The following is a 16,745-nucleotide window of genomic DNA, read 5'->3' on the forward strand; positions in this document are numbered from 1 at the left end:
GTGGACTTATGCACCTAGTTTAGACATTTAGATTGTAATTTACTAAAATAGCATGCTCAGCATACAGTAATTTTAGTGCTTTCACACCATTTTAAAGCCTATTTAAACTTAGATCTTAATACACAGCGGATACATGCTCTTTACTGCAGAGTTGACTAGCTCCACAATAAAGCATCATGGTCTACACATGCACTGGTATTAGGGCACAGTAAATTAACTTCATTGTAGGATAGTACTGTTGGGGACAGTATTATCCTACAGTAGAGTAAGTATGTGCTCTGATACACACATGTAGACAGTGATAGGGGCTGGCTGAGGCACAGGGGTGCTAAAGTATGCTCCTGCCCCCTAGCCCTGCACTGTAGCATCTTCAAGCCCCAGCCAGCCCCTCTGCTGCCCATTACTGCCACCCAGAGCCTGGGGTTGACCCCCTGGGCTCCCTGCCAGCCCATGGCTTTTCCACCCTCAGTCTGCTGTGGTCCCAGGCACATGCGCAGAGCAGCCCAAGAGCAGCTGACTCCAGCACAAACCACACTGGAGTTTATCACATTGCCTTAGTGGCACGTGTAGATGCACCCAGGATGTAGCCTATGGATGAGTCACTATGTGAACTCTTAACTTCTAAATGTTTCAGCTCTTGTGCTTGCTTAAATTCATCTCTCAAGTAATTTTTAGATTAAATAACATTAAATTTAGCATAATCTATTACTTGGAAGTAATTATGAGAATTGGGAAGTATATGTATAAAGTACACATGACTTCAGTTCAAAAAAATGTAAAAATCTTCTTTATTTACAAACTATCCAGCTATCTGACAAGTGTTTTGTATGGTTCTAGATTTACTTTCAAAAGACATTTTGTTTTTTTGATTGGCTCATAGACTCTAGCAAGAGCAGCTCAAAAGGGCGGGTTGCAAAATGAGTAAGTCTCAAGTGGATCCAGGACCTAGGTTGTTTCCTCTTGCCTGTACTCATGGTAGACATCTCCATGGGGATTATGCTGCACACTCATAAAGTAGGAGGAGACAAATGGTAACAAGAAATCATGTGATAAATTTTGGCAGGGTGATGAAAGAGTGGTATTGAGTAGCTAGACTAATGATTCTAATAATAATTTCCTGTTATGTAACTACCCTTCTCTCTCACTCTCTTCCCTTGTCCTCTCTTTTAGGTCTCCAGAGCCTTTTTGTAGCTGCCAAGTACAGCCACACCCAGGAAGGGATGTACATTACTTTCCAGTACATACTCAAGCATGTGCCCAGCCATGTAACTGTCCACTCACTCTTTACTACACCAAGAAACACTGCTGGAGAAACAAGTAAAAATGATATTTTAGAATGGCTGTAAAATTAAGAGTAACTTTTAGGATAAAAATGTTTTCTTAGATGTTACATAAATAGCAAGAGATTGGAAAGCATGTACAAAAATAATTGTCTTCATTTAGGAAACTAAATAATAGGTATTTTTTTCAGTTTTCCAACCAAAGATTTGTGGTAGTTTCTAAACCACCAATATTGTTGAGAATACCAAGTAGTGGGCAGTGATAGGATGAATAGACTACCACCTTCACTGTCGTTAGGCCAGCATGCAGCCAGTGAAGGGAAGTGGCAGAGTAGGCAATTAAGATGTGCTGGTTCATTGTACCTCATACACCAGTTCTGTCTACAATTTCAGTGAAATGGTGTATGGCTAATCCACCACCATTTGATCATGCTCAAAGCAAGTACATTGCAGTATAAATATTGTGCACAGACGTTAGGATGTCTGTGCTTAGGTATATGATTAATGTGAATAGGGAATAAACTGTGGCAGTGTAATGAAGGAGACGAGTGTCTGCCTCCTTTATTTTAGAATTACAGAGTATATTGAGTGAGGCAGAGAACTGAAGAGCAAAAGTGGTAAGTAAGTACTATAGAAAGCCCATGAGGAATACAGTAATTTTGTCTTCAAAGCATTTGAACAAAAATAAGGCATTGAACAATAAAGATAAAACAACGTATTGAACAGTTGCTCATTACTTGCATATCATCCACAGAACAAGGCAAGGCAGAAAGGTGTCAAATCAGGGTTGCAGAAGTAACAATCATTCTAGCATTTTCCATCATTTAACTGTTAGTGCATTGATATTAATTGGCGTTAGGTCCCTGAACACCTTGGAGTATCAGCCTTAGTGTCCCTCACCTGTTGCACTTCTTAAGTGACAATACTTGAATTTTGGTGACCTCAAGGAGACCATTCTGTACTGGGCTGGCTGTGCTCTTTGGCCCCACATGGAGCATTGGCTAGAGCCATGCACCACCAGGCAGCAGCGCCTGCGCAGGCCACGAATGCCCGACCTGCTGCTGCTGCTAGTGGGGCAGTGGAGGGGGTGTTGGGGGTGTCCTCACCACCCCACATTCCTTCACACCCACACCCTGCCCATCCGAACTCCATGCTCCTGCCACCTCCCTGCATGGCCGGGACCTGCACGGTGCCAGACCCACTCATCCCATCCCAGCTGCAGCGTGTGGTTCTGGGCTGCAAGGCCAGGACCTGCACGGCACAGCACGGAGCCAGCCTGGCTTGGCCTGGTGGCACATTAGAGTGCCAGGAGCTGCGGGAGGCCCCGCTGGCTGGCTCTTTCTCCATGTAGCGCTCCTGGCATTCTAGTCAGGAGCAGCACGTGGAGGCACAGAGCCAGAGTCCTGCAAACCCCATGGAGTGGGGGCAATCACCGACGACCCCCCGCCCATTCTTAACTGAATTTCCACTCTTGGATGGAGGGAGGGCTGGTGAACAGCCACAGGGTCGTCAGGGCAGAAGCTGCAGCAAGGCAGAAGCTTTTGGGGGCTGGAGGTGCGGTTGGGCGGGGCCAGGGTGGTCGCACAGCAACCAGAGCCCAAGCTGCTTGCTGCTACAACTGGTGCCTCCCGCAGCCAGCGGCTCCTGCCACTGGCACCTCGTCAGCTTTCAGACAGGCAGCCATTGGCAGGTAATAATTGTCTACATTTTAGAGGGTCCCCATGGGCCAGATAAAATGGCCTAGTGGGCCATATCTGGGACACAGGCCATATTTGCTCACCCTTAGCTTAAAGTGTCAAAAAGTATGTTCGTCTATACCCGATGTAGATTATAACTGATTTATTATTTTTGGGAAAGCTTATTTAATTCAGATTTGCTCTGCTAATCAACTAAAACCATGCATGTATTCTTCATAATGATTTTTATTAGCAATAATGAAATATAAACCTCTTATGAAAATATGTTTAACATTTCAAGATATAGGAATTACTTTATCTTTAAAAATATACTGCTATGCATCAAAAAGAGTAACTTCTACAAGACATAATTTCACATACATTTAACAATACAAGCTATATAATAAATCTAGAAATTGTAGAAATTCTTAAAATCTGTAAAGGGAGGTATCTGATTTTCTCTTGGTTTTTTTGTCAAACTACAGTACAAAATATAAAATTACCTACTAAAAAACTGCATGTGTAAATACTTCAGTACATGAGTATATTGGCCCTAAGGTATATACAGTCCCCATATCACCTCCATGGCTAGTCTTACAAACATACCTCAGTTCTCTTAGAATATAGTCATAGTCTAGCAAATGACTCTACTGATAGCAGCTATGTAATGCTGAAGTCTGAATTTCACATCTGATATCGATATTATTAAACCTACCTCCCTGAATACCTACAGTTGTGCTCATGGGATTGAAGATGAGAATCTTACGTATTTTATGAGCACGCATCTTATCTGATGTGTTTTATATTACTAGGGATGTTAAAATGCAGCTGGGAAGCAGAATCTTCATGTTTGACCCATGCCAGGCATGAAAGGAAGAAATTTTAAGAGGCTATTCCAGCCAGATACTAACATTTTTTGAAGGTCATTACTGAATAAAGTTCAGCAAAGGAGAGGAAAATGGAGACATTTCCTCCTGTCAAACTATTAGAAGTGGCAAAATCTACTTCTTCATCACCAGTGAACTCAGGAAGAAGCTCTCTCTCCATCCTAGAAAAGCATTCAGATATAGAAATACAGGATTCTAACAGAAGTTGGAAAACACAAATATCTGACCAATTGTGCTATGCAGGGGTTTAGTGAACCCTACTGTTGCACTAACTTCAAAATCCCGTGCTGTACTAGAAGTACATTTGGAGGAGACAGCCAGGCCCTCAATTTATATGTGAGAAGTTTCACTGACATTCCCATGTACTTCCTTAAATTCTTGTTATATGAATATTTGATTTACTTGGGGTTTTGGCAACCAAATTTCCCCTGACAGGTTGGGCTTGCTATAGAGTTATTATGTTTGGGCCATTAGCTTCATGTGGTAGATAAGGCCTTTCAGGTGGATGAGGTGCTGAGGTTGTCAAGTCCTACAGATATTACTGCAGCTGAGTACAAGTGTGGTTTTGCATAGTAAAATACATATCAATCCTGATGCACTAGCAATGATTTACATTTCTACCCTGTATTTTTGTGCAATGCAGCACAGTATGATATATTATTTTTTCAACTGACAAGCTCTTGAAATCAGTAGTTACAAATGTTAAGTATAACATAACTTCCTTTTATAAAAATGATATGCAGCAATTCTGCAAAAACATACCAAAGGAAAAAATTACTCTTAAAAATGACAGAACAAAATGTCCAATTTTCTTTAAAAAATGTTTTAAAGGATATTAATATAATTAAAAATGAATGCCATGTTTGTAACTCAAAACTTAGCAAAACAGAACTCAAAACCCTGAGAATTTTTCTGTCGTTGCACAGTAACAGTCTCTTTGAAAAGAGGAGGAAGAAAAAGAGACTTGGGACAAAATTATATAGTAACTCAAAGCAAGTTTCAGGCTAAAATTCTGATACATAAGCCCTGAAAAACAGATGCCTGCTTATCCAGCACAACAATAAAAGAAAAACACGTTCAATTATTATTACATTTTAAAATAAGATAAGAAAAATCAAAGGAATTACTTTAAACTGACAATAAAATGCAAGTTTTAGCTAAAACTTAGGCAGAAAACTTTTAAAATTGTTTTTTAAAATCCAGTTTGAGGTGCTTAAAAACATACCCAGCTGAAGTAAAAATTACACCTACTCTTAAAAATTACAACCTGCCTTTTCAGAGTCAATTCCTAGAAACCATATTTTATATATAGAACAAACTACATCAATATTATATATATATATATCATTGTAATTAAGGTTTTCATCATTACTTTATTTGATCTAAGGTATGTTTAAAATCAAAATATGAGTACTGTATCTTTAAATAATAATACAGTGCAATACAAAATTGAAATCTCCTCATATTAGTTTACATAGTTTATGATCAAGTTAAACCCTAGCTAACAAGGTGTTACATGGCCCAAACCGGCACAGATTTAAATGACAGCTAACTATATTCAATACTTTAAGGAAACATCTTGAAATACCTGGTTTAACAAAACAGACAGCACACTGAGCTTTTGATTGGGCAGAATACTGAAGAAATCCTGCAACTTTTGATTTAAAAAATGAAACAAAAAAACCCCCTTTTACCTTAACTGTTAGCTACGTGGCAAGAATTGTGTTGTTTTTGAAAAGCATTCATGAAATTTGCATTTTAAGACTGAGTAACTATGTACATTTACTTTAGAAACAAAATTTGGATGAAGTTTTAAATAAGAAAGAACTCAAGAAAAAGCATTTCCAAAGTTACTAAGTCAAGTCACCTGTTTTAAATCTGCATATGTTCAGTACTAGAAAGATAATCTAATAAAATAATAAAACAAAAGACCTCTCTTCAGTCAAGTAGTACAGGCTATTGAAGTGTAAAGAGTGATTTTTTACAGTTCACAGATTTAAACAAAACATTTTCAACATAATTTATAAGGAATAAACTTGTATAGTGTTTTTTATTCTTTACTTTGGAAAGGAATTGCTATATTTTAACCTTTTTTAAAAAATTATAATTCCCTTTCCTAGAGTTTTGGCTTCAATAAAAGCAACCTAGGAAAATACTGCTCCTTCCAGAGAAGCATGTCAAAGCACTTTATCCCCAAACTATACCAAGGTGGTATACAGCAGCTGTTTAATATTATTTCACAGAATGATGTCACACACACAAGTATTAATGCCTAACAGTAAGAACATACCCATTAGTAAAACATATCTACTAGTGAGATATATTCTGTACAGTTATACAACATTCTCCTCTTTTAGAGGAAGCACTGTAAATGACTGAAAATGCCCCAGGACCCAGAGTAAAGGGCCTTATAAAACTTCTTTAACCACTGTTAGACTGAGACCCAAAAGAGAACTAATTTTGGGGACCCTGTATATTTTATACTAACATTTTCTTCCTGCTCAAACATGTGGAAGACAGGGCTCCACAATGTATGCCTTTCTTTTAGTATATCTCTATCAATAAGTAGTCTACCAAAATGACTGATTGTGCAATGAGTGCAGAATACATTTTGTACAACCTCCACTGTGATCCTGGCTAACCAGCATTTTCTCTGGAATTTTAAAATCTCTTGTTAGCCAGCAAAAACATAAGAAATGAGAGGGCTTCTTATGAAAAAGAATCAATATATGGCTTACTGCAAAGACGAATGCAACTGTTTCGTACATACAATTTTTTTATAAAATTATTTAAATAAAATCATTGGTGTACAGCATTTAAAATAATCTATTTTACATACTTATATAATCAAAATATAAGATCTCTTTTTGCATAGAAATTAAGTAAAGTGCAACTACAGGATAATGTTCCATACCATAAAAAGCTCACAAGTATAACATTAAATTGACACGGTGTGAGTTAAGCTACTGCAAGGAGATTTTAGATTGGTAAAAAAGAAATCTGATAGGAAAACCACAACATTTCCCTAAAAAAACAAACAAACAAAAAAAAATCAGAAAGATTAAATGGCCTTTATTCATTTAAGACCAAAGTGAAAATTAAAATAAATTCCTACACACCTGGCTTTATTTTTGTGCCAAAAAATGTCAAAGGCTTCTAAGTGTGTCAGCCTTGCGATCCAGTCTGCTGTACTGTAGAGAATTTTTGGTTTCCTTTTGTTGAACAGAGCTGACACTTTCTTGAGTATACATAATTATAAAGCAGTCACCACATCATTTAAAAAAATAGCAGCTTATGTAGATATCCTGATACATAGTTAGTGATGGAAAGAGAAAGAAAAACTTAATTCTCCGCTGTCTTCAATCTTTCACCCAGTTCTCCCTACAAAGCGAGTGCAAAAAACTCCCTAATTAGAATGGTAGTCTTCTATTCCCATTTTGCAGACATGCTAATGACTACATGTGTAAGTGGTGAATCAGGATTATAAGGAACAATAGTAGTTCCTGCATAAGGAAAATACCAGGGAGTAACTTTGACAGAAGCTTTTAAGACAGAAAAGAGGAAACTTTTCATAGCTCTTTCCTGATTAAGTATAGGTAAGGGTGACCAGAATCAGAACAGACTTCCCAAGGAGGTAGTGCAGTCCTCAACCTTGGAAGTCTTCAAAAGGAGACTGGACAGGCACCTTGCTGCGATCTTTTGATCTCAGCAGTAGTCCTGCCCAGAGCAGAGGGTTTGGACTCTGTGATCTTTCGAGGTTCCTTCCAGCCCTTAATTTCTATAATTCTACACCACAGAAAAGCACATACAAAACCGACTAATTAAAACATCTTCAGTACTCCACGCAAGTCAGCTCACTCTTTATCGTGGGAATAACTCAATAATATATAGTTAACAACATTATTTTAAATAAATAAAATAAATATTTTATGGTAAATATTTCCCAAGATTGCTAATTTCTGTTCTTGTACAGAGTGTCTAGCTTGCTAGACTTTATTTTGTTTAGTTTTTTTTGAATTTTGTTGCCACTTACGAACAGCAGTTCCAGAGCTACTAGCTACTACGCAAAGAGCACCACCCACTGTCCACCAAGACGGTATATGATTAAGGAAAAGAATCTGTAAAATAAAAGCAAACACCACATCCATTGTTTTCATGATGGCAACAGGACCAGCTTTCTCTATCTGCAATGCTTTTGTGAGAAATATTTGACCCCCCAACCCTAAAATTCCAATTAATATTAGAAGAAGTCTGTCTGTACCACAATGTGGTAAGCTCCATTCGTCTATTATAGACAGTGCTATAATGCATTCAATTAATCCAATTACCGCATAATACCAGATAGACAAAAAATAGTGCACCGATTTTCCCATCTTTCTTAGTATAACGAAAGTTGAAGCTGAAGACACTGCACTTGTAACAGCTGCTATTGTCCCTTTAAGATGATTTGTATAGCTGCCTTCTATTCCTGTAACAATGGATCCAAACAGAAAGGGTGGTCTAGCAATAAACACCACTCCGGTGATTGTGAAGAGGGTGAAAAGAAGATCCCAAAGACTGTATTTTTCCTTGAGAAATATCCAGGCTAACAATGATGTAAAAACTGGACTGCTGAAAGTTATAACAGTGGCATCAGCCAGAGGCATTACTTGGAAAGCGTAGTAGAGAAGAATCATCGCACTAGAACCAAGGAATCCTCGGAGGAAAAGAAAAACTCGTTTACCTTTTGGTCCCAAAAAACCTGTTCTGAATATTAAGAGCAACAAAGATAATATTAATTTCATGACATGGTGACATTATAACTAAACATTTAATTACACTTAACTGTACTCTTTACAAGTAAGAGACTTTTCATCAAGAAACTGTCTGAAATACTTGATTTAGCAAAGACGTATTTATATTACAGTAACACTTAGACATCCAAATCAGAATTAAGGACTCACTGAATTACTGCTTGGAAGTTATCCCAAGGAAAAATGTAAGTAACACCTAATTACCTTCTGTTTTTAAGGCTCTCTCAAAGTTCTAAGTACTTCTAGAATAGTTCATTCTCTTGTGATCCAGAGACCTTTTTTTAAAAAAAAGGTTCTTGAAGTTCATTAATAAAACAATGGGATTTCTTTAACTAGAAGTTACAAATACTGCTCAAGAGCATGCTCTGATCTAATGAAAATACTTGCTGTCCAATTTATCCTTAAATTTAGTGTATGAGAGAATCAGATACAATACTAACTATAAGGTGTCAGGTGAAGGCTGATATTTCGTTTAAAAAAAATAAAATCAGGTGTAATACTTACTCATAGTATATTAAACCAGGAAGAACAAATGACATTTGGAAAATGCATCGAAATGCACTGACTTCTACTGAATGTACATCTTCAATTTTTTTTAGAAATAAAGACGCCACTGAGAAAAGGAAGGCAGACAATAAGGTATAAAACAGGCCAAGTCCTGGACAGGCAGCCTTCTTCTTTGTTCCTGTAACACATAATACATGCCAGTTAGTAATTAATTTAATTCCTGGAAGCTTTTTGAAGTGGGTCTGGAAAGAACATGAGTGTCCAATTGTTGTAGTTTTTCTTGTAATGAGGAAAAAGAAGGTAAAGGAAGCAAAAAACCCCTACCCCTTGTATTTACTGTAAATATATTGCAAGTATATTTGACTTTCATATTTAATATTTTCTGTGCTATCGATGTGAAATCCAGTATGGCATGGATATCAAATCATCATCCTACCTCTTGAAAATCACATTTTCTTTATTAGCTTAGGTGGGTTACACCTTCAGTCAACAGTGAAACATTTGGTCATACTTTAGAAGGCTTCTAAAAGAAATTGAGCATTTTTTAACACTGCTCAAAAATCAGAATTTAGCATATATAATTTTCTGCCATGAAACATGGGGCCATCTTATTAAATGTCAAAAGACAAAAACATAGCCTAAAAAACCAGACATGGATAAGCTTATGGAGGAAAGCACAAAGAGAAAAGAATGAATTCTTATTGCCTGCATGATGCCTTGTTTGAGTACTACAGTATAAAGCCAAACTAAATAACTGAAGTACGTATTCAGTAAAATTAAAGAAATAAAGAGAGATAAAAGGCATTGTACATTCAGCAACGTCTGACTGTACACCTCACTGGAACATCAATTTATATATATCACTCACACAAAGGCTTTACTAAAGCACTGGCCAAAGTAGGCCTGACCAGCAAACCTGACCAATGCATGAACTCCTTACATAAGCAAAGCTTGGCCCATGGGCCAGATGTGCACTCCTGCCAGAAGATGGGAGGGGGATATGGCTGTACAAGGTGTAGGATAGCTCAGTAACAGGGTGATAAGGCTGGAATGGGAACACCCAGATCAGGATGTGGAACAAGCCAATGGTTCAGGATGGCTTAAGATAGTCAAAATACTGGTGCAATGTAATATACAATCTATTTTGACCACAATATACAAGGAGATTAGATACTATGGGAACTTTATATTGGCCTAGGGGAGCCTACATGGTATTGTGCCAATACCTTGTCATAGACATACATGCATTAACACCTTGTCTGTCAGACCACAAGTGTGTTAGAGCCATGCCCCTGTAGGCAATAAACCTGGCTAAGCCATTGCCAACGAACCAAGTCTTAAAAGAATAACCACAGACAAGACTGGTACTGGGATCTCCTGGATGCAACCTTTTGCTGACACTGAAGTCCCTGAGACTTTAACACTGACAACACATCAATAACACCCAATGAGGACTGCAACGATAACACTGACTTTTGACTTGGGGCCCTGTTACATGTTCAGATTAAAGCTGAATAGAAACCAGTTATAGAGTTGTTATGCATCTTCAACCATTAACATTATAGCTGGTTAGCTCTTTTTATAGCTGAGTAGTCATTTTTATTGCATGCTAATTACGTTGCATGTGGGCTGGACTAAATTTATTGCACAATTAACTAGTGAATTGCATAATATATGTAATGTATAGCAGGGGCTGAAGAGACTGGAAAAATAATACAGTTTTGGGAACTCCTAATTTTTGTAAAATACTCAATATATTAGGTATGTTCAAGAAGTATACTTAATGACCTAACAATGACCTGTCAGAAAATTAAAAAAGGTATCAAATAGACAACACTGGTATCTCAGATTGCACACTGTACTTGCATGGGCAATGAGAAAAGTGAACTTATATTTCCTATTAAAAATAAAATAAATTAGGGTTGCACCGATACAGATTTTTGGAGCCAATACCAATAGCCAATTTTTAAGAAGGCATATCAGCCAAAACCGATCCGATTTCCCATACCAGCCCGGCAGCTTGAACAGCTGCATGCAGTTGTTAAGTCTGTTGTGGTGGAAGGGGAGGGGAAAGGTAAAGGGTGTGGGCACAGAGGGGGGCAGATCAAAGCCCCTGTTGCGAGGGAGGAGTGGGGCTGGCGCAGGCATGGGATGGAGCTGCAGTTCATTGGGGGGGGGGGGGGGAGGGCAGCTCCTGCTGCTGCACACCACTCATCTGGGAGCCACTAGTCCAGTGGCTCATCTGGATGCCCCCGCTGCTGCTCCCGCTGCTCATCGAGGAGAGCATGGGGGAGGCATGTGTCCCAAAATCTGAGCAGGGCGGGCTGGGGCTGGGCCAAGCTCTTCCCGGCAGGGTGAGGAGCAGTGGCACTGGGAGTGGGTTTCTGCAGGGGTGGGGGGTGGGGCTGAAGCCACCCCAAAATTCCCCACAGTCCCCTCCCAGTGCTGCCGCTATCTGTCCCACTGGGAAGAGCTTGGTGCAGCCTGCCCCACGCAGATGTGGGGGCACACCCTCTCCATGCCCTCCGTGACAAGTGGCAGGAGCCACCAGACAAGAGGGCGAGCACTGCATGGGCTGCTGGACCAGCAGCTACCAGACGAGCGGTGCACAGCAGTGAAATCAGAGAAATCTGAGAAAAAAAGTATCCATCCAAAAAATGGGGAAAAGCAGGGCTCTATGTAAAAATAGAAGGTTTTTATTCTCCCACTCTGGGCAGCAGCCAGGATGCTTGCTTTCCTTCCCCCTGGCTGCCGATTGGGCAAGAGGGTTGCCCTCATGCAGCCTCTCAGCCCTGCAGCCTGGGCGGACAGGGACAGGCCCAGCCCTGCTTTTTTCTTCCCAGCCCCCATCGGCAGCCACAGCTGCGTGGATCAGCTGGGCACATATCATGGGAAGTGGGTGCTGTGTAGGCTGGAGGGTGAGTGGAGCAGAGCCAGACTAGGGCAGGGGTGGGGAGCATGGCACAGCCGGGGAGGGAGGAGGCAGCAGAGCCCAGCTGGGGGGCAGCAGTGGCCCATCCCTATACTTGTGGGGGGCCAGGAAAGGGAGGAGGGCAGCATGGCCAGGCCATGTTGGGGGAGGGAGTGGGGCTTGGCTAAAGGTGGGGAGCCTGGTCCTGCAGCAGTAGCCCATCCCAATGCACGATTGAGGAAGGCGCGGGGGGGAAGGGGTGCAGTGTGGCCCAGCTGGGGGGCAGCAGCCACCCATCCCCACGCCTGCATGGGGCTGGGGGCTTATTTGTCCCCACTGTGCAGGCCAGAGCTGAGTATGGAGCAGTTGCAGTCCATGCAGCCAATCAGATACGTGGGGGTAGGGCAGCCATGATCTGCCCGTGAAATTGGAGCCCAGGGCTGTGGGGAGCCCATGACATTTGGCCCCAGGCTCCACGATTTAAGTACATCCCTAAGTATAACTCTCTAAGCATTAGCCCATTGCCATCAGGACACTCAGCCAAAAACCTGTGCTTTCAGTATAAAATATGATTGTACTAGCAGTCTGAAAAGATCCAAGTACCACAGAAAGCAAGCTTGGCCCTCATTTAAGATTTCTCTGCTGGGCGTATAAAGATTTAAGCAGAGCAGACAGTGTTTCAGCAGCTATTTATTTTCCCTGGTCATGACCAGGTCCTCTCAAGCACCTCAGTCTCTCCCCCCACTTTTTTTTAGGCCTAGACAAATAGCTCCTGTTTCTTATCCCACCCAGTTTTCTTCTTTTAAATTGTGAGCATTTACCTTTAAATATTTGAAGTTTTATATACATAATTGCTACTGCTACAATGAAAATGTACATGTCCAGATCCAGAATATAGCCTCTATGTTTTAATTTTTTGGATGTACACAGAGGAACGTTCTTATGCAGATATCAGGACATTTACACAAGCATAACTGTAACTTCCTAAAGTCAATGGAACCAACTCTAGGCACAGACCTTTTTAGCTCAGCAGGACCCTTTTAGCTTTTTTGTACCAGGACCCATCTGTAAAGATTAGTGGCCAGTCCTGACCTGCTGGCCCCCACCTCCAAGCCCCAGAGTGTGCTGCATGGGGAGCTCCAAGCAGCCCCTCGCAGGCTGGGGCTCTGACCCCTGCAAGGGAAACGCCACCCTTTCCTCTTTTTTTTCATTCTTCATTCATTTTTAAAGTTTGTTGATCCATTTTTAAAGTTTGTTCACAACCCTTTCATATACTGTTGTGACCCACTTTTGGGTCACGAGCCACAGGTTGAGAAACACTGCTTTAAATGACAAGCGCTCTCTTTCATCTTTGTCATGGATGCACAAGAGCACTGACAGTAAGATTATTTGAAAATTTAAGGTAAATCTTTACAGGATCATTGCATTAGAGATTATTTATCACCTGTGGTCTTTTTCAAAGATAAATCCCAAATAGCCAACTGCAAACACGTGTTTGCATGTTTATGAACAATTTCAATCTTTAAAAAAAAAAAAAAGAAGTGTTGAATTCAACACGAAATGCTAAAGTCTAGAACTCTTGGTTCCAAAATGATCCCTTTTATTAGACCAGCTGAGAAACTGCAAGTGTACGTGTGCGTGTTTTTGCAGTTTCTGTTGGTCTAATAAAAGGGATCATTTTGGAACCAAGAGTTCTAGACTTTTGCATTTCTTTTCATCTCAGAGCAACATGGCTACTACATACAGCTTTGAATTCAACATGCCGCATTACTGCATTTTATTTTGTATTTGATCTCAAAGACTAACACACAAAACAAAGCAACAAGAGTAAAATACTCGGATTAGGGCACCATTAAGCCCTCTGGCAAGGGTGTGTTTTTTTCCTTATAGTTCTTTATGACCAGCAGGATGAATAACCTCCTTGGAAAACAGCCTTCATTTGGCCAAAGTTCCTCGGCTGCTAGTCCTAAGCCATTTTCATCTGCTCAAAGTTCAAAAGTGGCACCTGCAGTTTACAGTCCAAGAACACATTCCCTTCGCTCCTGCTCGCCCCCAGGCCCGCACCCTGCCGGGGCCGCTCCTGGAGGCGGCCAAGAAGGAAAGCGAAGCCGGGTGGATGCTGGCCGGGACCGCGAGCCTGTTAAGCAAGCACCAGGCTGGGCGCCTCGGGCATCGCTGCGCGGCCCCGGCCAAGCCCCGCCAGGCGGCCGCCCCTTGTTCCCCTCGGACGGCGGGAGGCGAGGACACAAAGGGGCGGGGTGGGCGACGGTGCCCGGCGGGCCCACACTCCCCTGCCCTCGCCCCGCGCGCCGGGCCCGGGCCCAGCTCCTCACCCGGGGCCGTCCCGCCGCGCCGCCAGCAGCAGCAGCACCAGCAGCCGCGGGGCTCCTCCGGCTCTGCGCCCCGCGCGTCCTCCGCGCCCCGCGGTGCCCCCGGCTCCCCCCCGCCGGCGAGGGGAACAGCCTCGGCGCCGCCGACCGGGCACTGCATGGCTCGGGACTGCCGCCTCGCCGGCCGGCCGGCACCACCTGCGCACGCGCCCGCCCCGCCCCGCCCCGGGGGCGGCTCCAGCTTGAGGCGGGCCGTGACGCCCGGCAGGCAGCGCCGGAGGCGGGCGCGGGGGCTGCGAGGGGGGGGGGCTCTCTCGGGGGGCGCCGGGTGAAGCGGGCCGGGGTCCGCCGCCGCCGCTGCTCGGGGAGCTGGGCTCCGATGGAGCGGCGGGCGCGGCCTCCCTCGCGGGAAAGGCCCTACAAACAAGAAAGCTCATTCCCGTCAGATAAAGCCTTTCCGATCTGCAAGCGCCTTGTACCTGTAAGGCACTCGGAGAAGTGCCCTAGGGCCAATTCCAGTTCATTTATTTTGCATGCAAGATGCACCTGTTTGGATGCCAGTTGCAGCCCCAGGACAATCAGCCCTGAGAGAGAAGCCCCCTTAGCCGGAAAGAGAGGATAGTCTGGCTTTCATTGGGGGGGCAGCGGTTTCCCCCCATGGAGCATGTATCACAGCAGGAAGCCTATCAAGCACTAGCTAATCCAATTTCTGCACCAATTCAAGTAGCAGATATTTATTTCCACAGTCACATTACAATTTAATTGGCATGCCACTGAACAATGATATCAGCTGTGACTATCATCTCTAAACGTTAGACAGTGCTTTTATCTGGATCAGCATGTTCCTGTGCATTATGAATGACCACCAGCAACATGGCATCAGCAAAGCAGGCACTGTCAGGCATGCACCCAATAACAAATTCTTTACAAATTATGTATTAGAGTTGTTTTTTTCTCTGCTTCCCTCAGTTCCAAATGAAGATGGATAAAACCTCTGATCAACCATCTAGCAATAATGTTTTAGTGTTTTGAATATAAGAACACAGAGCTACATCCTGATCTGCTAAATAATCCAGAAGAAAACAGGATACACATCAAATACTAAGCGACTGCTGAATTAAGAGAATGGGAGAGCATTGTTATCAACAGAGCATGACACAAAGAGACAGTTTGTAAAAGGACATAATGAGTACATTATGGGCACATTAATCACCAACCAGTATGTGATTCTTGATGCAACATCAAGGCCCACTGCAGCAGGTACAGCTTGTTCAGTCCCTCTTTGGCAGAACTCCAAGTAATAAGGAGTTCAGAATATGATTCTGACAGACATGTTGATGGGAGATGCAAGTGTTTGACCCTCCTCCCCTCAGGTCAAGTTGGGCTTGATAAAAATACAATAAATTCAAGGGTAAGACACGCTATGATATTAATTAGCTTTGGGTTTAGTCCATGTGTCTCATGATTCATTTTTTATTCTATTTTCAGCCTCACTTCGTGTGTATTGTTAGACTTTCCCATGCTGATGATCTTTCCACTTCATATACCGATACCCCAGAAAATTATCAGAACCTGTTCACAAGTTTCATTTATGGGCTGATTTCACCCTATGCTTGTCATACACACGTTTCCTTCAATTTGATCTCTCTCTCTCTCTCTGACACTAGGAATTTGAATGGGAGGAGAAATGTTTTCATGGCTTTAAAATATTTTAAAGCTTTTTAGTGGAGTACAAGAGATGTTTAACCAATGCCCTGTCATATTTTGAATCAAGATGCCACCATTTTGCCAGTGCATGAGAATCAGAAGGTGAAACTGATTAAAACAGAATTGAAATGGAGTTGGTTCTTTGCATTATACAAAGAGACAATTAAAAAAATAAACAGCATAAATCTTAATTTAAAAGTGTTTTAATTTAGTACAATCTAAGATGTTGGCAGTAATAGAGATAGGGAGGAACTGTTGTTCAGATATGAAATTTGTGTGACAGTGGCCCTTAAACTGCATATGTTACACAGTGTAACCCTTAAACTGTATCTGTTACACAGTTTACCTGCTGTGTGATTACACAGCATCAGGAAATGAACCCTACTGGTTAGCCAAAAAATTATAAAATATCACTACATTGGTAAATGCCACAGACAGACTATTTCAGGCTTTCCTGGTCCCTGAATTAGCACATGATCTATTTTAAGCTAGCCCACTCAGAAGGTATACTTCATCATCTAGGATCTAGCATTAATTTATTATGAGAATTCTTTCACAGACTATTCCTATCAAGTTACATACATTATCAAATAAATTATTAATGAGAATGATCTCAAAGGAATTTTGTAGAAATAGTGTGTTTTAAAAGAGGGT

General features: G+C 41.8%; 1 protein-coding gene across 1 annotated transcript; it reads right to left on the reverse strand.

The window, feature by feature from the left end:
• Positions 1-3,186: 3,186 nt before the first annotated feature.
• Positions 3,187-14,568, reverse strand: SLC35G1 (solute carrier family 35 member G1). The gene is made up of 3 exons (XM_090058220.1): positions 14,388-14,568; positions 9,141-9,321; positions 3,187-8,589 (listed from the first exon to the last, which is right to left on the reverse strand). Exons 1-3 carry the CDS (start codon positions 14,542-14,544, stop codon positions 7,830-7,832), a joined length of 1,098 nt encoding a protein of 365 aa, XP_089914346.1. The 5' UTR covers positions 14,545-14,568; the 3' UTR covers positions 3,187-7,829.
• Positions 14,569-16,745: the final 2,177 nt, after the last annotated feature.

This window comes from Crocodylus siamensis, chromosome 7, assembly GCF_052110815.1.
Source record: "Crocodylus siamensis isolate JL-2025a chromosome 7, ASM5211081v1, whole genome shotgun sequence".
In the NCBI taxonomy this organism is placed as follows: domain Eukaryota; kingdom Metazoa; phylum Chordata; order Crocodylia; family Crocodylidae; genus Crocodylus; species Crocodylus siamensis.

What these genes read in the sequence shown, in the direction of transcription:
- SLC35G1 (XM_090058220.1), bottom strand. Translation starts at nt 14,544, where the DNA reads ATGCAGTGCCCGGTCGGCGGCGCCGAGGCTGTTCCCCTCGCCGGCGGG. An exon ending in GCGCGGCGGGACGGCCCCGG is followed by an intron (nt 9,322 to 14,387) that starts GTGAGGAGCTGG and finishes TATGTGTTACAG; the next exon opens with GAACAAAGAAGAAGGCTGCC. An exon ending in CCTGGTTTAATATACTATGA is followed by an intron (nt 8,590 to 9,140) that starts GTAAGTATTACA and finishes CTTAATATTCAG; the next exon opens with AACAGGTTTTTTGGGACCAA.